The following is a 26,761-nucleotide window of genomic DNA, read 5'->3' on the forward strand; positions in this document are numbered from 1 at the left end:
CTCTATCTGGCTTCTGACTGCTATGACCCTGGCCTCCAGTTCCTAACTAGTGGGCTAAACTCTGTCCATACAAATCACTTGCTATTTCCTAATTTGCCACCTGTTTCTTGCCTCCCTGCCACCGCACATCCTCTACAGGTCCTTCTGCCTTGAACATCTTCCTTCCTGTTCCCTTTCCAATCCCCAATCACCTGGAAAACTCTTACCCATCAAGATCCAGCATCCCTTCATGGATACCTTCCTCAAGGAGAGCTGATTACTTACTCTTGTTCCATCACTGTACAAAATCCTGTCCCAGCACTCAACACATAATGTGATCACGTTTTACATCTCCATCTCCCTTATTTTATTACTGGCTCCTAGAGGACAGAAAGTTCATCTTATCTTTGCATTCCCAGTGCCTGGTATGTCACAGATGTTCAATAAATGTTTGTTGAATGAATGAATAAAAGAAGTCACAATACATAGTGATATTTGACATATACAAAATAAAGAAGAGGGAAAATTTACAACATCTATCCTAGAAACCTGGAACAGTAGTAGAAAAATGAACAGAAATGAGAAAATTAAAAGGCATGGAGGCCAGGAATTCAGTTTGAGGTGATTAAAGGATGGATTTGGTTTTTCACAGGTTGAACTGTATTTGTACCAGGAGGTGGTTAGAAAAACAGGATCAGAAAATAAATGAAAGTTCAAGGTTAAGATTATAGGTTTGAGGATTAAAATAGATGAGATGATTATTATAACTATCAGAAAAGTTTTCCAATTATACTAGAGTAGAATGAACAATTTTATTAAACTTTTTCTAAAAGGAAAACCTTAAAGGGCTTTCTAAACATAGTTTCAAATAATAATCACAAAAGTAATATTTAATGGAACCATAGTTTATCATAAACCTTTCAAAAGGCAAATATAAAAAAGAAAATAAATGAAAGCCTCATCCAGAAAGAACTCCTTCTTAGGACAGTACCCAAACCAAAAGCAGGAACCTCTAGGACTAGTTAGGACTGGGTCACTGTTTTTTCTCCCTTAGAACACTGCCTCATGGCTATTCTCACCTCCACCTTGACAGTCACCTCTGAACACCTTTCTGGTGATGTCAGTGAACCGTAGGATATAGGAAAACTGTTTATCTCAGGTCCCTGATTTCCATGCTCTCTGCAAAGCCTTACAAACTCATCAGGTATTATATTAATATTGTAAGATGTTGCTTATATCTACATGATGCCAAAATGACCGGTAAAAAGACAGAAAAATAAAACAAAAATGACAAAAAATAAAAACATACGATCAACGTGTTACACAAGCCACTCATGAGATAAGGTATAGACAACTGATTGTTACAATTACACAATACTAAATAACTTAGCTGATTTTCTTTCCTGAATTGACCTGTGTGTGTGTGTGTGTGTGTGTGTGTGTGTGTCTATCATGCAGACACAGCCAGTGACTGACAAAGGAAATGTGCTTTGTGACAATATAGCCAGCCCAAATAGGCAAAAATCAACAAGAATATATGATTACTTCCTTGATAACCCAACATAGGTGGGGCACTGGAAAATGTTTGGGACTAGAAAACACCTATCCCCCTGGGACTTTTATATAATCTACCACAGTGGACAAAGTAGTTCCAATCCAGGTTTTGTGATTTACACTATCACCAGGCTAGTCCACTTTGCTTACAGCTTCCTGAATCTCCCTTCTCTATCAGTCTTAAAACCACATCCAAACAGACTATGCTGTTAATCAAGTGTGTTGCTCTCCTGGACTGATACAGCCCTATCATATTGGGCATGAAGTCCAAGACTCTCTTTCTTGGGCTTTTAAAGCACTTCACACTTCTCATCCCTCATCCATCTCCCTCTCCTTGGGAATCAGAAGGCCATGGTTTAACTGCTTTTTTTTTTTTTTTTGGTGGAGATAGACTTTTTAAAAAAAAATTTTATTGGAGTATGGTTGCCTTACAATGTTGTGTTAGCCTCCAATGCACAACAAAATGAATCAGTCATGCACATACAGATATCCCCTCCCTTTTGGACTTCCCTCCCATTTAGGTTACCACAGTGCATTAGGTAGAGGTCCCTGTGCTAACTTCGAATGAAGCTCACTGCTGAGCTCCAAGCAGAAGATGAACAGGAGGACAGGCAATACTTTAAGAGAGTGATGGGTCAAAAAGGATTTTTTTGACCCACCTCCTAGAGAAATGGAAATAAAAACAAAAATAAACAAATGGGACCTAATGAAACTTAAAAGCTTTTGCACAGCAAAGGAAACCATAAACAAGACCAAAAGACAACCCTCAGAATGGGAGAAAATATTTGCAAATGAAGCAATTGACAAAGGATTCACCTCCAAAATGTACAAGCAGCTCATGCAGCTCAATATCAAAAAAACAAACAACCCAATCCAAAAATGGGCAGAAGACCCAAATAGACATTTCTCCAAAGAAGATATACAGATTGCCAACAAACACATGAAAGGATGCTCAACATCACTAATCATTAGAGAAATGCAAGTCCAAACTACAATGAGGTATCACCTCACACCAGTCAGAATGGCCATCAGCAAAAAATCTACAAACAATAAATGCTGGAGAGGGTGTGGAGAAAAGGCAACCCTCTTGCACTGTTGGTGGGAATGTAAAGTGATACAGCCACTATGGAGAACAGTATGGAGCTTCCTTAAAAAAACTAAAAATAGAACTACCATACGACCCAGCAATCCCACTACTGGGCATATACTCTAAGAAAACCATAATTCAAAAAGAGTCATGTACCACAATGTCCATTGCAGCTCTATTTACAATCCCCAGGACATGGAAGCAACCGAAGTATCCATCGACAGATGAATGGATAAAGAAGATGTGGTACATATATACAATGGAATATCACTCAGCCATAAAACGAAACGAAACTGAGTTATTTGTAGTGAGGTGGATGGACCTAGAGACTGTCATACGGAGTGAAGTAAGTCAGAAAGAGAAAAACAAATACCATATGCTAACACATATGTATGGAATCTATTTTTTAAAAAATGGTTCTGAAGAACCTAGGGGCAGGACAGGAATAGAGATGCAGACGTAGGGTATGGACTTGAGGATACGGGGAGGGGGAAGGGTCAGCTGGGACAAAGTGAGAGAGTGGCATGGACATATATACACTACCAAATGTAAAATAGATAGCTAGTGGGAAGCAGCCGCATAGCACAGGGAGATCAGCTCGGTGCTTTGTGACCACCTAGAGGGGTGGGATAGGGAGGGTGGAAGGGAGGGAGACGCAAGAGGGAGGAGATATGGGAACATATGTATATGTATAGCTGATTCACTTTGTTATAAAGCAGAAATTAACACACCATTGTAAAGAAATTATACTCCAATAAAGATGTTAAAAAGAGGGAGAGTGATGGGACTTGTAACCCGAAGCCTCCTTCAGCGTCCGCCCAAGAGGTCTGGGAGGCTGCGCCGGCCCGGTGCGCGTCTGTAAACTCCCGCGGGTCTGGCGCGTCTCTTTCTTCCAAAGTTGGAGCTCTCCTTGGTGGGAGGAGGCGGGGAGGAGGGGAGGTCAGTGACGTCACTGGGGAGCGGGGATAAAGCTCCCCGGCCGCGGTCCAGCGAGGACACTGCCCCAGGAGCAGAGTGGGCTGTTCCGCTCGGGGACACTCGTTGCGCCCCCGCTCCAGGAAGGCCGTGCCAGGAGGCACCATGCCCCAAAACGTGGTCCTGCCGGGCCCTGCGCCCTGGGGCTTCAGACTCTCGGGGGGCATAGACTTCAACCAGCCTTTGATCATCACCAGGGTAGGTGTTTTCCGTTCTTCTACTGAAAGTCGGGGACTCTGGCGTGCCGCGGGCCCCCCTGGAGAGGCACTGGGGTGCGCTGGGTGGGGCCTCGGCTTCGGGTTCACGATTCGAGGGAGGACAGCACCTTGGCAAACTAGGTCTGGAGGATGCAGAGCAGCTTAGAGAATTAATCCAGTCAGTTCCAATGGTCTCTGTCTGCAACCTGTTGGCCTCCAGCAACTTTCCGAGGAGAGACGGACGGACGGCGCGGTTTCCCTGCGCTCAGAGAAGGCGAGGCTGCGAGGTGGGCTGCCTTCTCACCCTCCACTCCGGGTCTCCTTTCAGTAACAAATGAGATGGGGTCCAGAGAAGGAGAGACAGTGGTGGCTGTTTGTTGGAGAGAGACAGGCAACTGAGCGCTTTCCCTGTCTGGAGGAAAACTTCAGCAGGGCGCTGTTCGCAGGGCAAGACCTCGGCTGGCCAAGTTGGAGGCGCTCATATCAGCCTAGACAGGGACAATTTCACTTATCCGTATTCCTAGGTTTCCAGGCATTTTGAGTAAATATTTTCCAAAGCTGGAACTTGGCTTAGAAATCATCATCTACAACTCAAACTACAAAGAAGATGTGTCAGATAGTTTCGTTTACCTGATGGAGAACCATCCTCAGCCTAATAGCTCTGAATACTTGACCATCAAAGTCAAGCTTTCCTTACTTAATATTCTCTAAAGTATTGTCTAATTAAGAAAAAAGAAAATGGGTACATCAGGATCTGTCGTCAGTAAATTTCTAGATGGTCTAGTTGATCTTTCTTCCAACATGTGTTTGTCTTAACAGAAAATTATTATTATTTCAATTATCACATATAAAGCCTATTAAACCTAATTTTAAAACATAAACTTCCAGAATTTATACCTTTACTATGCTTTATTTTGTTCCTTACTGCTTATACTATATTTTATAAATGTATACTTTATAATCTGATACCCTCACATAGGCTTTGAACAAGGTAATACTTTTTAAATTCTGTTCTACTTACGAGTTCTAAAAATGAATTGCTTTTTATAATATCTCAAAACATGTATCCATGGAACAGATGCATACCATGGAACATTTCAAGCTTTGTTTTACATTTTTTGAAAACATATAAACATATCTGACATGTGTTTTCATATGAGACATGAAAACTTAACATACCCCAAAAATGTTCCTAAGTAAATTAGGCAGAAAATGGTTCAGTGACCTGGGCCAAGCAATGCCTTTTATGGATTTACCAAAGGAAACAGTTTCCATTATCTCTACGAATAAATATTTTTAAAGTTTCTGAAGTATAGTGTTCATTTGTTTATATTAAATGAAATAAGCTTTTGAATCCTTACAAAGGATAAACCATATTTATATTAAACCTTAAAGGAATAATTTTGTTACGGAAATCCTGTCAGTGATTTATAAAAGAAATATCTCACTATTACTGTGGAACATGTCAATATGATTAATCTTATGTTTGAAATGTTGAGTTGTTGACATTATAAACAGTGTTTATTTCAAAGCAGAACTTAACATTTTGCAGTTGACTGCAGGAGCCACCGGTAAATATATTTGATCTGATGACAGTTATTGTTTGGGAAGCCAATTCCGTTTGAATTTTTAACTCAACTAATTTGTATCACTCATATTGACGCTTGGTTCAATAACAGTGCACGAACACATCTGATTATTTCATTTGACTATGGCTTTTCTCTTTAATTTAACTCAAGGAGAGTGGGTGAACTAAACTGTTTTGTATTCCAAGTGTACCCAAAGCCATTCACATAAATAGATTCTTGTTGAATAAATGAAAACATATTCATGTGAACGTTTTTGCCTTAGTGAACACCTAAGTGAGAGTATTTCCTCTGAAATTATAAGAATACTAAAAATCATTTGGAAAAAAGACTAAAAATATTACACAAACATAATTATCAGTGTTGTAATTAGGTAGTAGAATAATTCTATTAATATTTTTATGCTGTGTTAAAAGGTAGTGAATGAGGCTGTGTGTGTGTTAGTATACTCTTTTGCCTGCTATGTACTCTTCTAAGCCCTATGTATACACTCACTTAGATCTCACAATAATCCTGTCAGAGCAGTAGTAGTAATATCCCTTTCTGCAGATGAGGAGAGTGAGGCTTCAAGAGATTCATTAACCTGTCCATGACCACAAGTGGCAGGGCAGAATTTGATGCAGGTCGACCTGCCTCCAAAGCCTGCATCCTGAAGCCCACACACGTGAAAGATTCTGCTTATTGTACAGATATCTCCAAACAGGCGTTTTGTGCCATGCAACTCATCACCTGGTCCTACTGACGCTACATCTTTAAGATCTACCACTTTCCTTTTTTTCTACCACTGTCCCCAGGCAAGGTTTCCTAATTTCACACCTAGCTGTTGTCTCCCCTCTCCAATTCACCCTGCATATTCTCACCAGCCATCTTTGAGATGGTTGCTGGTTGCTCCTATCTTCCCCATTCTTAAAAATCCTTCAGTGGCATCCACAGTTTATAGAGAATAAAATGTGTGGTCTGTAGCACGAAATTCATGGCTTTCACCCTCTCTGCCAGCTCAAGTTTTCAAGTCCATTTCCTCCCCTCTCCTTTCCTCCTCTCACTCCACAAATAGGTAGTGGTGCCCATACTCTGGACCACTTATGATTTCTGTAACATGGCTTTGCTCCTGCTGTCCTTTTTCTCCAGAATTCTCTTCCCCACCCACTCCACTGTCCTCTGTGCCTGTGGAAACCCATTCAAATACCACTTCTCCAGCCTTCTTCCAGGAGTCATCCATTTAATTACTGTAGCTCTTGACCTACAACCTCTCCTTATAACATGCCTTGTACCACAGAAGGTTGAGTACATCTGTATCCCACAGATGGAATGCTCCCCCCTCAGGGCAACAACTGGCAAATGTGGGGGCTGTTCAGTGCCAAGCACAGTGTCTAGTACCTCATACAGGTCACAGAATACAAATAGACACAATATGAGTGAATAAATTGTTCACTTTTGACATCAATTTATTTTCAGAATAGGTGCAAACTGTGTCCTCAGAAGTATTCCACAATAAAGAAAAAGGAGAACTGTTTTATTGTTCATTGATTTGTCTGTTTTACATAAGTTCTTAAGCATACAAAGAATGAAAATGCCAATGCCTTCACTTAACACCACAAAAAGTCCCATGAATGAGATACAGTCCTCAAGTCAATTAAATCAATTTTTGTCCTATAAGCAATGCCCTCCCCTCCCTTCCTCACACTCTACAAAAGCAGATTACAGAAATGCTCCTTAGACCGTGGTCCTTTGCTCCACCCTCTGCTGGGGGCAGGATTTACAAAGTAATTCTCTCCATCAGCTGAAATTACAATTCACAAAATTAGGACAAAGGGTCCCCACCCTACAATTGTTTACCATCCAATTAATCAGCTGGGTGAAACTGTGTATCATACAGAACATTAGAAGTAAGGTAAATCAAACACCAGACAATCTCAAAAAAAATGTTTGAGCCATTGGTTGTGATACGATTTGTAGGAAAGCAGTTTCTAGGCAAGGGTGTGCTCTACTTCGTGCAATATGAATTTAAGTTTCGGATGTTCAGCACGCAGCAGGGTGTTGCTACTGCAAGCACCATATACAACTGGCCTAGGCATTTCACAGAATAAAGTTCAAGGTTCAGATCTCTAAGCGAGCAGCTGTTTTTTTTCTGGCAAGAACATTCTAAGGAGTCTCTTTCTTTCTTAAATGTCTGGACCACCCAGAAGGTGGATCTACTATCACAGCCAAGTTACAGATGGTTTGTTTTCATAAATGGTCCAATTTGGAATAAAGCACAAGCCTCTTTTGTGTACACGATGTAAAACTACTGTACACATCTCATGCCACTATGTCCCTTCCCACTCAGTTCCTCTTCCCTCCTTTCTATATAGACCACACCCAGGATCAAGATCACTGTAACCGAGAATGCTATATATGGACTTGGGTACCAACATAGAAAATGTTAGTGTATTCTTAAGTTTTGTAGGCTTTAACACTGAATAGTACTTTAATATAAACTATATTTGAAATTTGAACTTTTAGAAAGAAATGTTTACAGTTGAATACAGTCTTTTTCCAGGTAGCCCTCTGTATCCTTGAGGGATTGGTTCCAGGACGCCCACTCCTCTATGCCCCCAACCCCCCCCAGTGATACCAAAACCCCAGGATGCTCAAGTCTCTTATATAAAATGGTATTTGCATATAAACTAGGTACATCCTCCCCTATACTTTAAATCATCTCTAGATTATTTCTAATACCTAACGCAATGTAAATGCTATGTAAATAGTTGCCAGCATGTGGCAAATTCAAGTTTTGCTTTTTGGAACTCCCTGGAATTTTTTTTCAAATATTTTCAACCCTCGGTTGGTTGAATCCTGGATGCGGAACCCACGGATTCAGAGGGGTGACTGTACTTAATTGTGTTTTGACAAAGACATGTCTGCATGGAAGCAATGGTTCATCTGTTCCCAACATTCATACATCCCACAAGTACCTACTAAGCGCAGAAGGTATTGTATGTGGAAGGCACTGTGCGGGATACAGTCATCACTTAATAGGTTTCTACTCCCCTGAGAAGTTCATGTATCAGCAGAAGAGACATGAACACAAATGACCATGATATAACTTGTCCAGGATTCCATGAAAAAAGTATGGCCAAAGAGATGGGCGGAGTCAGGGGAGAGAGAGTGCCTGCAGGGGTGGCATTTTGGGATAGCGGAGGAGCTTGAGCTATAGAGTTAGACAGACCCACGAGGAATTTCAAATTTTCACTGGATGTGTGACCCTAAGCAAGTTTCTTATACTTTCTGAGCAACAGTTTTCTCATCTTAAAAGATACCAATACCAACAGTATAACAACACTATAATAGTTCTCACCTGTGGCTGCACATTAGCCTAACCCAGATAAGTTGAAAATACCCATGCCCAGGTGCTACTTGCAGCAATTCTGATTGAACTAGAAATGTAGACTGCAGCTACGTGCTGAAGGGCTTTTGATGCCAGGTGAGGTACTGAAGTTTATTTGCAGGCAATGGAGAACAACTGAACAACGGGATTTCTCATTATTTAGATCCACACCCCACAGGACAGCCCTTCCGTATATACTTGTCCTGCTCCATAACTATTTCAACCATTTTTATTCTTAATACAGAAATCCCGCCAGGGCGATATTCTGGACTTCCCTCATGTTTCCCACAGTTAATAGGACATTGATAGATGCTTTACCTGTGATTTAAGTTAGTATTTTCCAAATAAACCCAAGTAATAGTTTGATGTGAAAAACAGAAATCATCTTAAGGGACTTGTTAAAAACACAAATTCCCTAGTTCCTCTGCTGCAGCCTCTGTTTCGTGATTCCAGGCATCTGGATTGGACTGGAATCTTTATGTTAAGCAAAGACGCTCGGTGATCCTTCTAATGAGACAAGTTAGAAAACACGTGCTAAGTGACTGACAGCAGTACTATTTCCAATGGCCTCTCAAATGCTTTTGACATTTGAGACCCTAATGAAACTGAAAAATGAAGAATCCACTGAAAAACTCTTGGCCTCATTTTAGCTCTCTCTTCTCATCATTTGGGAAAACGTTAAAAATAAACTGTGAGCAATAATATAAAGTAATATAAATAAACTGCAAAGAAATAATATAAAGTCATGCTGGAAAATAATACATTCTTATGATTAAACAGATAGTCTACCTTGCTAAAACCAGGCCAGTTTAGTGGTCATTTGCTGATCACTAGCCTCCCTAAACTTGAGAACTAAGAAGGGAAGGATCATGTTTTCTCCTTGTCTCTCATCCATTTCTCTACAGATTCTTTTCTTTCTTATCAACTCCTAATGTGGAGGTCCCAGGACATCAATCGCCAGGTTGAACGCAAAGTCAGAAGTTGGTTCTGGTATCACTATCGACCACTTTTCCTATTTAACTAATGAAACCGCTGGTGACATAGCTGTACAACTGCAACCACCTTAGTGAGAAGCCACAGGTTCTCTGAAAAAGAGAAGCAGCCTTCTTTGTCCAGACTATCTTAGAGTTGTAATGGTGAGAGTTATTAGAAAGAGCTTTGCAAATGTAATATTTTGCATAAATATAAAATAGTTATCAACTTCCATATTAACGTTGTTAATAACATTTAGTAACATTCAGTATCTAAGTTCAGCATCCCAGATACCTCCGTTTAAAATTTATATAGACAGATACATACAACCCTACCTTCCACTCATCTGAACCAGAGCTAAGAAATAATGTTAGGCTCTTCTAAACCTAGATCGAGTATTATATATAAACCAAATTAAAGTATATTAGAAAAGCTAGGTGAGGCTTTAAAAGCAAACACACTGAGCCATGCTTTCTCATGTTTTAACTCAAAGAAAAACATTTTGGTCTTAGAAGTTTAAAAATAGATGGTACTGATTTTGATGAACTATAGCTAGAGAAAATTAAAAGTTTGAGGTTATTTTTAGCACTGCAAGTCACACTGGGGATGGAAACTTTTATTCTTCTAACAGTTCTGAGTGTGGGAGAATTTCTAAATGGAAAAACATCTATGAAATGCCTCCTAAAAGCTGAGATGTAATAATCTCCAGTTGTCTTCACCCAGCCCCCATCATCTGTCCCTTCTGGAAATTATCACGATTGCTACAGTGAGGTGATCACAGACATGAAGTGAGTACAATAAACATTTTAGTGATGAGACTGAAGATCTAGGAGCCATGAGAATTTGTCATTTTAGCAATTTTATTCATTTATATGAATCTTGGATCTCTCTTAGAGCCACAGAGTTAAATCGAATCGATGACTAGATTAAGCAGAGACGAAAAATGAATTAATGACTGATCTTCAAGTTAAACGTTAGGAATGATCTAGTTTATTCCTGGAGCAGTTTGAGGTTTAAGTCAAGTTCTACATATTATTCTGATCTAAACAGTGGGAACTTGCAAAAGGAACAATGACAGGTTGACATTAACAGCCATAATCTTTGGGTATATAAGGACTAGTTATTTTGTTTCACAAGTTCTGATTTAAATGTCCATTTCATTCATTTTTCAAGTAATTATCCATCAATTCCAAACACTGAGTATACACTGTGAAGCATTAGGAATATACATAATATTATAGATATCCTCAAGAACTTCCAGTTGGGAAAACAGACACTACACAAGTAAATAAACAAACATGAAAGTACAAACTGTCTTCATAAAGGAAAACAACAGGGTGTAACAGTGGAGAATGATGGGGAGGGGGCTGGAGAAACTACGTCAGATGTCTGGGGAGGTCTCTCTGAGAACATGACATTTAAGCTTAAACCAAGAGGAGGAGAAGAAGCAACCGGGTGAAGAGTCGGGGGAAGCATTTCAGGAGCAAGTTAACAGTGTGCACAAAGCCCAGAAGAGGGTGCAAGCTTGGCCTATTTGAGGAATTAAAAGGAAATCGGACTAGCTGTAGAGCAGTGGATTGGGAGGGGCGGAGGAGCGAGAATGGTGTGAGATGATGTTAGAGAAGTAGGCAGGGTGAGACCAGGTGAGGACTATTAGGCAGTTGTAAATAGTTGGGATTTACCCAGAAAAACTGGGAGATACCCATCAAAACAATCATCGCCTTTAACTATATACTCAACATGTTTTTGTTGAAATAATTTGAAATATCTGAAATAATTTCAGATATGCCACTTTCTAAACATTTAACAACCATATTTTTCTCATATCATTTCTCATATCATTTCCCCCTTATCATTTCTCATATCATTCCCCACCTCCCCTCCAAAAAAGAAACCCACGTGGATTTCTCGTAGACAGCATAAGGTTAGATCTTGCTTTTTTTGTTGTTGTGTTTTTTGTTTTACCTAGTTTGACAAACTCTGCTAAAAAACAGAACGTGATGTGTTTTTAGGCCATTTACATATAATGTAATTACTGGTATGGTTTAATTAAAAGCTACCATCTTGTTAGTTGTTTTCTATTTGTTCCATCTGTTCTTCATTCATGGAGAAGAGACTGTGAGTAGATACAAACTTCTCTTGTATCTGTGGTTCCCACGGGTTCTAGACTCTCAATGCTTAACTCATACTTGGCCTTTAGCAATTTGTTCATAATTTTAGCTAAACTCTTCTTAACAAATAGTGCATTTGGCTCCATCTTCCTCCATGCTCTGGTACAGGTGAGCCCATGCTTGTCTTTCCTTGGAGACTCCCATCTTTCCTTAGATTCCAAGCTAGTTGGTTGCCCTGCAACTTCAGCTCTCTGAAGAGTCCACGAAAAGTCATAATTTTGCATATTATTTGGCTTCTTCTTGTTAATACAAGAGTGATTCTCTTTCCAGCTTTCTGTATCCCAGGTGCATTATAGGGATGCTAAAGTAGTTTCAGTTCAAATAGTAAGGCTCCCCAGATGTAGTAAAGTTCTATTCCCAAATAGAGAGTTCTGGGTGACAAAAAATCCTAAGAAACAAATTATTTTCTTTAAAGCAAAGAAAATATGATCCGAACAGGGAGTTATGGAAGATGTTTTAAAAGAGAATCAGAGATGTCATCATGGAGGAAATGTGGTTAGTAAGAAACAAAATTATTTCACATAATGGGAAAATAGAAATAGCACAACTGATCAATTAAGAGTTATTTTAAGTGAGATTTAATATGTCCTGCCCAGTGAAGCATCTAAAATGTTACCAAGGTGAAATATAAACGTTGGGCACAAAACTCAAGATGCTGCAGGGTGTTGATTTTAAATGTGCGATGATTTCTTCCAGATTACTCCAGGAAGCAAGGCGGCAGCTGCCAACCTGTGTCCCGGAGATGTCATCCTGGCTATTGATGGCTTCGGTACTGAGTCCATGACTCATGCTGATGCACAGGACAGGATTAAAGCAGCAGCACACCAGCTGTGTCTCAAAATTGACAGGTGCTCTTTAATTAATGGTGTTAAAATTTGATCTGTTTTGCAGAAGAACCTGAACCAGAAGTATAAATGATTTCATCTTCCCAGTGAGAAGGAGTATCAAGGACCCAGAATTTTGACTGGCTTTTTTTTTAATGTATCAGCCACTTTGCTCTGTTCTTCACTGAAGTCAGTCAATCTAGTAGCTGTTAACAAAGAGTTTCTAAAAAGAATCCTCTGGAATGTCAGAATAATGAAAGAGGCTAAAATAACTTTTTTCCTGTACTAACGTAGTTAGTTGACCATGAAAATTGAACCATTTAAGGTATTGGCCACATAAACACCAAACAGCATGTCCAGTTATACTGCTATTCTAAACATGGTAGAGAACATGGAGTGGAATTTAGAGATGCTCCTAAAAGAATCTCGTGCTTGCCAAGATGTGATCATGTTAAAATCTGGTTGCTAATATCCTGTATGCTATTGGCTGTTTTGTACTGAATTCAGCCCAGAAGAATCCCACAAGGTACATGAAGGTTTTAGACAATGAGACATTTCTGACCAAAAACAACATTAGGAAATTGATCTATTGCCATCAGACTCGTGATCTGAAACTGAATTGTGAAAATAATGATTTGTTATAGTGGTTGTTAGCATGTGTGTTTATCCTCTTGCTGTTGTATTCACAATTTTCCCTGCTGTGGTCCAAAGGCACAATCAGTCAGCCAATCTGCCATTTCACGAGGTGAAATTGACTCTTTCCCTATCTATGCATAACCTGTGTTCCTGCCAAGCACATAGTCCCATAGGAGCCACATGAGCCCAAGTAGATACATGAGAAGCGTTGGACAAAGCACATTTCCTTGATGCCAACAGCAAATCCACCTGGCAAATCATTCACTGCCTCCTGTGGTGCCCCAGGTAGGACAGGAAGGAAGTTGAGGAGATCTAGGGATCTAGTTTGTCCTGTGGTCATCTGCAGGGTGTGCCTCCAGAATCTCCCTGTCCTGTACTGCTTCCCACATGCACTGGAGACCCACTTTCTCCAGACACTGTACAATGTCCTCGCCTTAGTTCAGGTTGCTGCAATCAAATCCCATAGGCTGGGTGGCTTAAGCAACAAACATTTACTTCTCATAGTTATGGAGGCTGGAAGTCCAAGGTCAGGGAGCCAGCATGGTCGGGTTCTCGGTGAGAGCCCGCTTCCTGGTCATGTCCTCACGTGGCCTTCTTTGGTGCATTCACACAGAGAGGGAAGAGATCTCATGCCTCTTCTTTTCATAAGGTCATTAATCCCACCATGAGAGCCCTACTCTAATGATTTAATCTAACCCTAATTACCTCCCAAAGACCCCACCTCCAAAGGCCATCACACTGGGGATTAGGATTTCAACATTTGAAACTGGGGTGTGGGGCGAGGACACAAACATTCAGTCCATAGCAGTCCTCCAAGCAATTTTGATCCATTCAAGTCTTCCCAGAAGTACACTAAAAACGTAAGACTAATTCAATAAGACAATACAGGATAATGAGCAAGGAATATTGCTTTTGCTCAAAGTATCAAGGGTTGTTAGTATTTTCAGAAACATAGGAAATTAAAGTATACTAAAACTAGAAGTACCATTAGAATTTGGGGTTTACAAACGTTGTTTTTATTTACAGGGCGGAAACTCGCTTATGGTCTCCACAGGTAACTGAAGATGGAAAGGCTCATCCTTTCAAAATCAACTTAGAATCAGAACCACAGGTATGAATTTTGGAGTAAATAATGTTCACATTATGTTTCCTTTTAAATGATGTGGATACCTTCCAAGAGGGAAAAGTGGCAAATATTTTAAAAACTGGAATAAGCCACCTGATGAAGTGGTTGTCTTTACTCTCCGAGATTAATTTATATTATCCTTGTCTTCTTACATTAAGAAAGAAAGAGAAGTATGCCTAGGCAAACACCTTGTTAAAAGACAAATATGTTCTCATGAGGAAAAAGTCAGCTATATCTGTGTATAGTCCACTTACTTTTTCATTTTTTATGATGGACATCTGCCAAATGACCATGAGGTAATCCAAGAAATTTAAGATGTTAACACAAAGCAAAACAAAAATAGGGTCAACCATTTGAAACAGGTGTCTCTAATCTTATAGTTATTGTGAACTTCAATTCCTCAAGGTCTTCACCCAGCTCTTATGTTACATCCTTCTTTAATTATCAGTTCTGGCATTCTATAATTAAGTTTACTCTAGGAGAAGAGTTTTGCGTTATGTAATCATGATGATATGCTGCCTGGGCTGCTGAATTACAAAACATAAAGGATTTTCCCTTCAGGCAACTCTATATAATGAGCTAAATTAATCTAATAATCTGATGCTTATCCATGTCTACTTTCAAAACCTCCAAAAAACCGCAATTAAACCAACCCTCAATTGTGCTATATGGGAAGTGTAATCAAGAAAAGGATTTCAGAACCTCTGCTTGGTCAGCAGCTCCCCAAGTTTAATGAGACAGAGATATATAAATCGAATATCCCTTTTTAAACAAGTATCCCTACTAAACTGATTAGATATTCCCAAAGTGTAGTTTTTCTATATATCTAACGAAAACGAACTGAAAGTATATTTATAATCTATGCTTCAGCAAGATTTCCCCTTTCAGGACCATCAACTCCTGAATTTGTCCTTCAAGTTTTCCATTTACCCCCATAAGCCCCCATTCATTTTACTCTTGGTAAAAACGTGGAGAGTCCATATGTACATGTGTCTCATAGAGCTTCTAAAGATTTAAATAAAATAATATAGAAAAAGAACTTGGCACAGTGAACTGCTCTCAGAGATGTTCAGTTAAGTGGGTGCTCTCATTATCGCTGGGCATGGCACCCCTCCCACCAGCCTGTGACCAGAAGGCCCCCTGGCCTTTCTTGACAGTGAGATAGAAGGCGGCGCAGAGCTCCCTGGAGACCAGGAATGTCTTCCTCATCACTATCCAAGGGTCATTACAAATTACTTTGGATTAAAACCTTATTTTCAGTTAAAATAAAACCCCCACCCCAACCCCAGGAGAAAAAAACATACTAAGTAGTCTAACTTTTAGAGGGAATGAGTTTGTTAGATCCTTGTCCTAGACTTTGATTGGAGGGAAGGTAGAGCCTAAGCCTAAAAATCACTAAAAGCAAAAGGAGGAGAAAACAGGCCCCAAAGGGAGTGAGCAGGATATGGAATATTCAAGAAGGCGGAACCGGTGTGTCTATTCTCCTTACTCTGAGTCCCCCAGGCATGGCACACAGCAGGTGCTCACTAAATAGCTGACAAGTGAATGAAAGGAACTGGAGGCCCTAAAGATAAACTTCATTCGAACACCCCAGTCCTGGGAACCAACTCTCAGACTGCCACCCCCAGGGGCTGCACACGAGGCAAAGAAATCACGAAAGCTGAGGGGGATATTTAGGTCAGGTAAGAGTGCCGCTCTTCAGGGTAGGTGAGTAAAAGGTAAAATGGACGAGACAGGTAATCAATGTGGTGAGAAGCGCTCTGCATGCTGATGGTGGCTTACCCCAACATCCAAGGTGGGTAGGCGAATAATGTCTCTAATCGACATCTTCCTGATAGAAGAAAGACTGCAAGAAGGAATAAGAACAAAGTTCTCCAGGCAGAGCTGTCACCTGTAGACAGCCCTTGGCAGGAATGCCCAAGCCTACCTGCCTCCTGCAACTCTCATCAACTCATCATTTAAGAGGCAACACACGAGAAAGAGATCACGTGGTGCTTTAAAAGACAGAAAAGGGAAAGTTAAGGCTCACGTGCACGCATATATTGACCTCCCCAACCTCTCATCATCACTAGGACAAACCGCACAGAATTCTGAGTTTCCTTTTTCCATATAGAGCAGCGGTCCCCAACCTTTTTGGCACCAGGGACCAGTTTCGTGGAAGACAATTTTTCCATGGACGGCGGGGGCGGGGGGTGGGATGCTTCAGGCGGTAATGCGAGGGATGGGGAGCGTCAGATGAAGCTTCGCGCACGTCTGCCGCTCACCTCCTGCTGTGCGGCCCGGTTCCTAACAGGTACTGGTCGGTGGCCTGGGGACTGGGGACCCCTGATATAGAGTACACATCCAAAATTGTACTGCACCCTTTTGCACATTTCCATTCACAATTTCTCCTAACTTTTGAAACCCGGTTTCATCAATACAAGATGCTAAGATATGGGACCAACTACACATATTTGACCAAAGTACCAAATCTCCAGTGATCCCTGATCATGTTGCAGCGCCCACTCTGGCATGTGGGTGACTCAGCAAGTATGTATTTTATTAAGCATGGGGTGAGCTTAGAGCACGCATGATTGGAGCCTGTGTTTTGCTAACATCTCTCCAGAATTGGAGTTTTCAAGGCAATTGTCTGAGCTTTACTCTAGAAGAGGCCCCTTTTGCAGATCTAGGAGTATTAATTTATGACTATGGTTATTCTAAGAACTAATTTTAAAAGATAATCCAGATTTTAAATATTCTGGCCTCTTGTCAATCATTTATTAGCCCATGTGTCCTGAATTTTGGGGTCAGACAGTATGGATATTTATGATACTGCAAAGGGGGAAAAGATAAAGAATGAGATAGGTTTTTTAAAAAAAGGTGAAGATTGGGTTAAGGGCTACAGAAGTCAGTCAGATGGAGCTTTTGAACATTCCATTAGTTTGAGTCATGACTAATTTCTTACTTGCACCCTCTCCAAGAGGTGGATGTTTGAAGGGCTCAGAGATAAGGACCATTTCAGTTCTGCCCCTAAAGGACCAAAATATTCCTACCCCTTACGAACCTCAGGCCAGATTTATGCATGACCAGTTCACATAACTTGGCACTTCAGGACATTCCCCACGAAATATAGCTAAATTTCAGCATAACCTCTCCTATCTGAAAATCCTATAGTACAAACTAGAACAAACTGCACTGATAAATATCAAACAGTGAATTTAACTTGTAGACTGAGATTGGAGAAAGGCTAAACTGTGGTTATATTTGTATTCTTTTTTTTTTTTTTAATTAATACAAAGTTATGCAAAGAGATGTCTTTTCTTTCTACAAATAAAGCAACCCCTTCTGGACAACAAAGGTGTGTCAGTCTGAAAAACAAATACCGTTAAATGTTTAAAATGCCATCGTATATGAGGGGATTCCCTGGCACTCCAGTGGTTAGGACTCCGCGCTCTCACAGCCAAGGGCCCGGGTTCAATCCCTGGTCAGGAAACTAGGACCCCACAAGCCACGTGGTGCGGCCAAAAAATAAATAAATAAAATAAAGTAAAATAAAATAAAATGCCATCTTATATGAATAGTAAAATGCCATTGAGCGATACAATATTTGAGCGCGTTTCTCAACCCAAGTCAAACTTCTATTGTAAGTTATCCGACCTTTGCTATTGGACTTAAATACTATTTTTCATTTTAAAAGCAATATATAGTCTTGGGGAAAAAACACCCATTACATCCTACCATCCGAGTACAGCCACAAATAATAAAATGTTAGTGTATTTTTTCCAGTTTTTTTTCCCCTAGGAATAGGTTTAGGCTTTAGGGACTTTTTCTGACACAGTTATAGTAATAATGATACAAAATTTTAATATCTAGATTTTTCCATGTTTCCATGCTATTATTAAATAGCTAAATTTTGGTTTTATGAATTTAGACTCGAATCTTAGGCTTAAAAGAAACTTTAGAGGTTGTTTAGATCAACCCCCGGCCATTGGATAAACTCCTTCCAGACAGTCCTGAACATGGCCTATGAGCAGGTGCATTTTTCTATACAACGCATTGCTCTAGAGAAAAGGTATGTGCTAGAGTTCTCTGTCCTTCTTCAAAGCTTATATTCTCCAATAAAACATTACCCTCATCTTTGTTTAATATTCGCTGAACAATTCAAAATTATAATGCAGTTACCACAAGGCAGGAAAGATGCTTTTCAGAAATAAAAATGCTGTTTTCTAAATGAGAAAGGATTGCATCCTTTCCATAAAAGATTTGATAATAAAGACATACTATATGCACAGTCAAGTGGGGTATGGGTTTAAATTGTCATATTTTCATGAAATAACTTTATTCTACAATGTTTTCATAACTGGACGGCAGCCTATACAAAACAAATTTTCATAAAATCCCCACTTCCCCAAACTCTTCCCCAATGAGATATGGGGAACACTTGAAACAGATCACTGAAGAAAAAATAATTATAAGGGTGGCTTTATTTTTCATTTAAGGGGTTAGCATGAGGAGGGGGGTAGGGATTGTTCATAAATTCCAAACATGATAAAATATCATCATTTACTCAGTGTGGCTTGATCAAATATATGATCACTTGACATAGTTTCCCTCATTTCACAGGCATTTTTTTCGTATAAATAAATAGATCTGTATATTATCACACATGTATCAAACATGTTGTATCTGTTGGAGCTGGTTATTGTCTCAGTTCTCAGACTGAATGTTTATCCAAGTAAGAAACTGAAAGGTGAACTGTCTTTGAATGACATCATTGCTGAGGCCATTTCAAGGACGTGGGAGATTGCTGTCAAGAGGTGCATATTCTCCCAATGGCAGCGGATCTCTGTCAAGTTACTTAGCTTTGATTCTGGCAGCTCTAGCATTCCATTAATTCAGAATATTACTCCTTAATATGAGCTCCTAACACTTAAAAATAATATTTAAAAATCTAGTTAACTGCAATGATTATTTGTTGAATTCTTAAGACGTAAGAATCATTTAGATGCTTTTGTCTGAGTAGAATAAACACAAGAGCTGGACTCTATTAACTGCTACATAATTTTTTTTACTAGTATTTTCCATTACTAATGATTTTCCAGGAAAATATAAAAAGGAATTAAAGTGGAATAGCAAACTTCCCATTGGTTTTGTCTTTTGATTCTGTTTGACCATCAACAATGATGTAAGACTTGGATAGAATGTTGCCTTTCTGCGCCATATTTAAATGTTTTGTTTACCTTTAGTGTATACACTTCATTGTGCTTTTTTTGGAATGACTACAGCAGCCCATAAACTAATGCTTTGCAAAAGCTAAATACAAATGTTTGAAGCCTGTATTAGAAACACTTCCTATTATGATCTGAGTGGAAAATAGAGTTTTACTGTTTTATTTTAACAAATTACACTTTTGTGACTTTTGCAATATGTAACTAAAACCGAAAATGGCAAAGAAAAAGCTTGGAGCTAATTAACCTAAGTGCTGCTTTTTGGAAGTACTACTAGAGACTATTATTGCACAAATATTTTCAGAGAAGATGCCTCATTTATAGGACAGTTGCCAACCATGTTTATTTATAATTTTAAGACAGAAGAAATAAGGGCAGAGATTTTTTCCCCCATAAAGCCATCCCATTATTTTTCCTAATTTTTGTAAATTCAATTCTATATACCAAGATCTTTAAGGCATATCACTCTCAGTTAAAAAAAAAACAAAAGCTAAATTCCACAAAGCTTGATTCCTTCAGTACTTCCTGATTCACTCTTTTAATTAACCTGGGAGATTTATAGTCCACCAAAACTAAATTAGGCAATTAGTCTTCCGTCTTCTTTCATATCCAAAAGAGGAGCAAAGGCTTGAATCATGGCCATTGTCATTACTTACGATTATTTGCCATTCACTTTTTTCATGCCATAATAACAGCTAATCATAATGGTTAATCATAAAACACAGCCACCCCAAATTCATTATTAAATCAGCCAAAGCAATCAGATTGTACCAGTATATAAATGTTTGCACACATTTTCACATGTTCTGGGATTCAGCATTTTTCTAAAGCCGTATTCGGTTGTTTCAGTCATTCTGCTATCTAATATCAGCAACTACATTGTCACCCAACCAACTTCTAGGCAGTGAGTCATTATTCTGGAGATAAAACAACTGAATCAATAAGATATTAGTCAATTCAATCATACTATAGAATCACAGGCTTTGTATTCAACTCAGACCTTTTCAAGTTCAGGAGGCTGTTAAATTTTGCTGCCCAATGTTGATGAGAGAAAAGCTCCTCTTTACCACATCACAGATTTTTAGGTACCATGAGATTTGGGGCACCTGGAGTCAAAGACTCTGCAGGGCTAGTATTTGAAGCTGCACCCCATTTGCCTTGTCATAACGATTTTTTAAGTGGGCTTTGCCAACAGGCCTAGATGGGGGAATAGGGAGTGGGTGTGTGACAACTGCCTGCTCAGGAGAACCAAAAGGAAGCGGTGTGCTGCTTGGGTCTCTAAAGGAAGTCATTGGTGTTCTCTGGAATCACCACGCAAAACTGTGGTTCCACCCCTAAGAAAGGAATACAATCTCTTTTCTTAAAAGCACCATCCCACACCTTACTCACCTACAATGACAAGAAAAAAAAAGATACGAATATTACAAGACCTTTTTATTCTTTTAATCAAAACAGTCTCCATTAACCAATTCAAATAATCATAAATGTTTGTGCTGTTTGAGATCCATGTGAAACACTGGCGGCACAGTCAAAAGTAAAGGAAGTTGATGCGAATGTGTGAGCAAAAATATTGTAAAGACTGATCTTACTAATTCTGCCAAATGAAAAGATTTGGAAAGAGAACCAGCTTGTGTGTATTTCAGCATTCCCTTTTGGTTTTCTTCTGTTGCTTAGAAGAAAAAAAAGTTTAATGAACTTTACGAAATTATAAATCTGTATAAAAACTGGAAAAAGTGATTCCTACATTAGAAGACAGTAATACAGAGTTTCAGATCATTCAGGCATGTTTCACACCCAGAGTTTAGGAGTGAAGTTTGGTCCTTCTCCCAAAGCAATGAAGTGAAAATCCTTTTGTGAATCATATAAATTAGCTCTCTCTAAATTGCTGACTTAAGCCTTTCTGGGATTAGAGTAAACCTGAACGTACAACATGAAATCATCACAATAGAAAGGGAGGGTTTTCTATAAATGTTATTCCTGCTTTCATAAGGAAAGTCTTTTAATTCCTATTATTTTTTTCTAAATTTAAGGTTATATCTTAATGCAAATTAAGAATTTTGTTTGTTGTAGGAATTAAGAAAAAGACTTGGATTAGTTATAATGATTCAGTACAGTTATTTATAAATGCTCACTCCCTTTCTGATTGTTTTATTCTCCCATTTTCTAAAATGGGGGAAATTTTAAGATATTACTAGAAGAGAAAGCATATTTAAGTTCTACTTAAGACAATGTTAAGTAGAATAATTTTTCTAAGCCAAAAATCTCACTTCCAACACATAATTTCTGGATTCAAATGAGTCTTATGAGAATTTCTTAAAAGCTCTAGATGTAGAAGTCAGTAGGGAGCAGACAAGAGGTTTAATATTCGAATTATTTTATAATATTTCAAATAAGGTCAGTTCCTTTGCACCTGAACATTTGGTGGGTGATTACAGCACATGTAAAGTTCACGGCGAATGCAGTCCTCCTTTAACCTGGCCATTAATCTCGTAGTGGTAAAGAAACCTTGATTAACAAGAGCGATGCTGTTGATTTGCGCATTAACGGCTTTGTTGTGCATTCTGTGGCTCTGTGTATTTTGTCTGCCATTGTACAGGAGTTCAAACCCATTGGTGCCGGGTACAACAGAAGGGCCCAGCCTTTTGTTGCAGCAGCAAACATTGATGACAAAAGACAGGTAGTGAGCGCTTCCTATAACTCACCCATTGGGCTCTATTCAACCAGCAATATACAAGATGCGCTTCACGGGCAGCTGCGGGGGCTCATTCCTAGCTCACCTCAAAGGTAAGTACTCCACTTGGTTTCTGGCCACCATGTTCTTAATGGTGATAGTATGGCTTCTCTTCCTTTCAAAAGTCCAGCTCTTGCTGTTTTATTTTTACTTTCCTGAAGGCACGATCAGATTTTTATCTTAAAGACAAGCATCTAGAACATGGTTCTAATGTTCTGGAGTCCAATCTGCCAGTTCCAGAACATTTAGTGAATAGATGGTTAAAAGGAAGAAATCGCTCTGGTTCCATCATCACCCTTCTTAGTCATGTCAATATTTGGTGGTAAATAATCCTTTCTATACGATTATTGTTCATTTAATTTTATCTAAATATATATATATATATATATATATATATATATATATATATATATATTAGTCTTCCACTGAGGGACTTTTTTAACCCTTTGTCTTTACAGGATGTGAACTACTTTGAACACAAGCACAATATTCGGCCCAAACCTTTCACAATCCCAGGCCGAAGCAGGTCATAAAGCTTTAAGATTGTGAAGTTTGGAGTGCATGCATCTTTAATAAATCCTACTAATCACCAAGACACATAACTCTTAGGTGTTTGGAGTGACTTTTCTCATTTTGAAGCTTATTTCAAAAGCAAAAGAAACAAATTCACTTAGCAGAGAAGAGAATAAATATTGACCAGATTATAGAGCTGTGAAATATTATGCAATCCCTGTGTGTATTTATAACTGCTGTTCTGAGGATCCCATCCAGAACACAGTGACCTTTTGAGGCAGGCAGACATACCCTATCCCAGGGCAGGAAGCCCCAGTCAGCAGGAACAAAAATGAAAACCAGCCCCCGGTCAGGAGTAAGGAAGCAGGTGAGGCAAACGTGGAAAGGCTGGTGTAGCTTTCCATGTTTGACAGTCTCTGATCATCTCATCTCAGCACCTAATTCACATTGCACCATCAGAGCCCAGTGGGTAACCCCACTCATTCTAGCTCTTACATAAAAATAAATTTGCATTCTTATGGATACTTGCAAAGGAAGAGAAGCCACTTGAAAAGGAACTTTTCCACTTGGGGAAAGTAAGTATAAAGAAAGAAAGAGTTGGAGCCAGAGGATTTACTGGGTTACCCTCATGGATAACTGTGCACACATTGGAATAAAAATGAGCAAGATCTCTTCTTGTCTGTCAGTTAGAGAAACAGATCATCTTCAGATGACCCTTTTCAAATCTTCTCTAGAAACTGAATTCCAACCTACGAGGAAAGAAATCAATGCCCTGTCTTGCCACATCAGGAAATAGTGACTTCGGGAAACCTCAAACCCAAACACATTCCTCTGACCTCAGCTACATCCATCAGCCCAGAGGAAGGAAGTTGGGGGTTAGGCTGGATCAATCCTAACAGGTTAGGATCATTGAATAATGATCTACATCAGGTGTCACTAATAGGGGTCCATAGGTGGAGTCAATTGACAATGTTTTATTTAACCCTCCCGTTTTTAAAAATACTGAATTTAAGTTTAAGATGGAACATCTACTCTCTATCTTGCCAAAATGCCCATCATGCCTAAGCGTATGATACCTGGCCCATTTTCATGTATGTGTGACCCTCCTGGCCCCTGGAGACATCTGAGTTTATGATGCCTGCTGTGGACGGTCAGTCATCATTTGATATATGATTTCCGTGTGCAGACCTTTCTATAAGCTACAGTCAGGGCCGGAGGATTACCTCAAAATAAGTCAGACGATTTTGTGATATCAGACTCAGAAAGAAGGAGTGGAGTAAAAGAGCAGGAGAAAGATGCTAAAAAGGCAATGACTACCAAATACATCTGCCCCCACTACATATTATATCCCCGGCACCTAGAAAAGGGGCTGGGATGGAGTACATGCTCAACAAATGTTCATTAGGTAAAGGAACAAAAGCCCAAGAGGACCTAATCAGACTTCCTGAGTAGCAAGAAGAATCAGGAGCTGTTACCCTTCCCTCATACTGGCAACTCTGAACAATCCTTTTTTTGCTTCTCTTAGTTTTTGCCTCCTTCATTTTCCATTTTCCTCTGTATCTTTTCTCTATTTCTCCACATTCAACAGCTTCCCAACCCCACTCTAAATAACATTTAAAAAACTGGATCAAAAGTTAAAATGCTCTTTTACTATTGAATAAATATATACATAATATATACATCTTCCCAGAGAAGCAGAGTAAAATGGATATACTTGCATTCTTTTGAGCTTAGCATAATGGTAAGCTCACTAACTTGAGCTATAGGACTCCACGAGGCTCAAATAAAATGATACATTAGAGTAACACAGATCTTGCTTTTGCTGAAGACCAATAACATTTAATTTTATAAAAATTCAGGGAAAGTCAAGGAGATTCAGGCATGTAATGTCCTTCTTTTACATTTTCATTTTAATTCAAACATGGTGATAATAATAAGCCACTCATAATTCTGTCATTGTAAGCTGGTGCCTTTCAATCTAGCTAAATTTGGAAGAGGGGAGTGGAAAAACAGAGATGAGAGGATCTACTTAAAAAACAGGTACCAGTACACAAATTTTAAAAAAATTATAAAAATGCTTCTATTATCCTTCCTTTCTTCCTGTGCCCCCTCACTATTTGCTCTAGTTTCTGAATTTCTTGTTCTTACCAAATGATTCTTCATCAAGGTGGAATTTTGAGTGGCTACTTACCAAGCAATAACTACACCATTAATAAACAACTTTTGAATCAGAAGTAAGTTGGAGATGCTAATATATTCATTTCCCTGGGTCTTACTATTAGTTAGGGTTCTTTCAATGGTTTCATCCTAATTGAAGCATATTAAAAGACCAGTATTTTCATATGAAAATATGTAAATGTTTAAAGCCACAGCTATCATTAAAAATACATATAAGGCTAGATCCAAATGATAAAATACAATCTGGTGAGTGATTTTTGGACAAGTCGCTTCTGGAAGCATGTCCCCAAAAGTCTATATACACACCAGGGAAGTCAGTTCTCTGTCTAATGATCTATCCAGGTGTATGATAGTAATTGAGTATATCATCAACCTTACACGTTGCCAAGCCAGTAAGTCAATGTCAAGAAATCTCAATGGTATCTACCTTTCCAGGTCACAGGAATAGGTCATGGTGACCCATGATGATCTCCACAGTGACTAGAGTCCATGAAAACTATTTTATTTAAAGCATCAGTTCAAGAGCTCTTTTAAAATTGTCCCAGAAATTTATAAAAAAATAATTGTTTTTTGCTTAGGGTTTATTTCCTATCTATTCAATAGACACGGGCCCCTACATAGAATGATAAAGAAACTAGGAAATAGAAGACACAGTCTCTGCTTAAATAAAGTTATATGCACAAGCATGCATGTGTATAAGAACACTAATAACGAAAAAAAATGTAATACTAATTACAACTGTAAAATAAGGTATATCTGTAAGTTCTGAGTTGACCATAGTTTACTTCTCCACTATCTAGCACCATGCCTGGCACACAGTAAGGTCGTGTAGTTATAAATCCTTGTTCAAAAGGTCCGCTATTTTAAGCCCAAGTCTCCCAATATTGAAACTCAGTGTTTCAAATCCCTAAATTACAATTTAACAAGCTTCATTATACTGAGGTCAAATCAATACAATCCTGACTAAACTGCACTATAACTGAAATGTTATTTCTATTCTTTTACCAACTGAAGTCAATTTCAGCAGAGTGTTGAGCCTATGAAAATGGTGAATAAACCATTTGACATTTTTGTATGTGATCAACCAATTTACTGATTAAGTTTCAAACAAGTTCTCAGTAGTCGGGAAGTGAAGGAGCAAGTTCATATATACCTGCCCCATTCAGTCTCTGCAGGTGGTTGAACTGGGTAACACAACACAACAAAAAATTTTAATTCATCTAGTGACATGGGTTGCCCAGACTATCCAGGCTGCAGCATTGATGAAGTCAGTAAAATCAATGCCCAATATATGCTTTTGGGTTTTGCTCTCTGAACGGGGCTGAGGCTGGCATTAGTAGCCCTAGAGAGTAAATGCAGGTATGCGGCCATACTTGAGCCCTCAGAGGACACTGACTTTCAGGTAAACACACTATATAAATTGTTCTCTGCCTTCAGTTTGCAGCGGCACTAACCTGCAGGCATGACTGAAGTTCACATTAATATTACTATTTCTTTTAGCTTTGTCTTAAATGACTGTGCTTAAAAAAAAAACAATATATTCCTTTTCTCAAAAAATGCATTTCTCATGCTGCACTTAAAATACATGTAGAGAAATGATTTTTTAGTCATTGGCTTCAGTTATGACTAACCTCCTATCCACAGCAAATTCTATTCAT

The 26,761-nt window shown here is 39.0% G+C and overlaps 1 protein-coding gene across 2 annotated transcripts in view; it reads left to right on the top strand.

Annotated features, from left to right (window-relative positions):
- The first annotated feature begins 3,633 nt into the window (after window positions 1-3,633).
- Window positions 3,634-26,761, top strand: part of PDLIM3 (PDZ and LIM domain 3) — a 30,302-nt gene continuing 7,174 nt past the window's right edge. The window contains exons 1-4 of one of the 2 annotated variants that reach the window (XM_081220867.1): window positions 3,634-3,793; window positions 12,585-12,736; window positions 14,375-14,459; window positions 22,278-22,465. In XM_081220867.1, the coding sequence (XP_081076993.1) occupies window positions 3,701-3,793; window positions 12,585-12,736; window positions 14,375-14,459; window positions 22,278-22,465 (518 nt within the window). In that variant the 5' untranslated portion in view covers window positions 3,634-3,700. Of the gene's footprint in view, window positions 3,794-12,584; window positions 12,737-14,374; window positions 14,460-22,277; window positions 22,466-22,870; window positions 22,939-26,761 lie in introns of both variants that reach the window. The other variant, XM_081220866.1, reaches the window with a different exon arrangement.

The sequence above is a fragment of the Mesoplodon bidens genome, assembly GCF_964165515.1.
Source record: "Mesoplodon bidens genome assembly, chromosome: 20".
NCBI classification, from domain to species: domain Eukaryota; kingdom Metazoa; phylum Chordata; class Mammalia; order Artiodactyla; family Ziphiidae; genus Mesoplodon; species Mesoplodon bidens.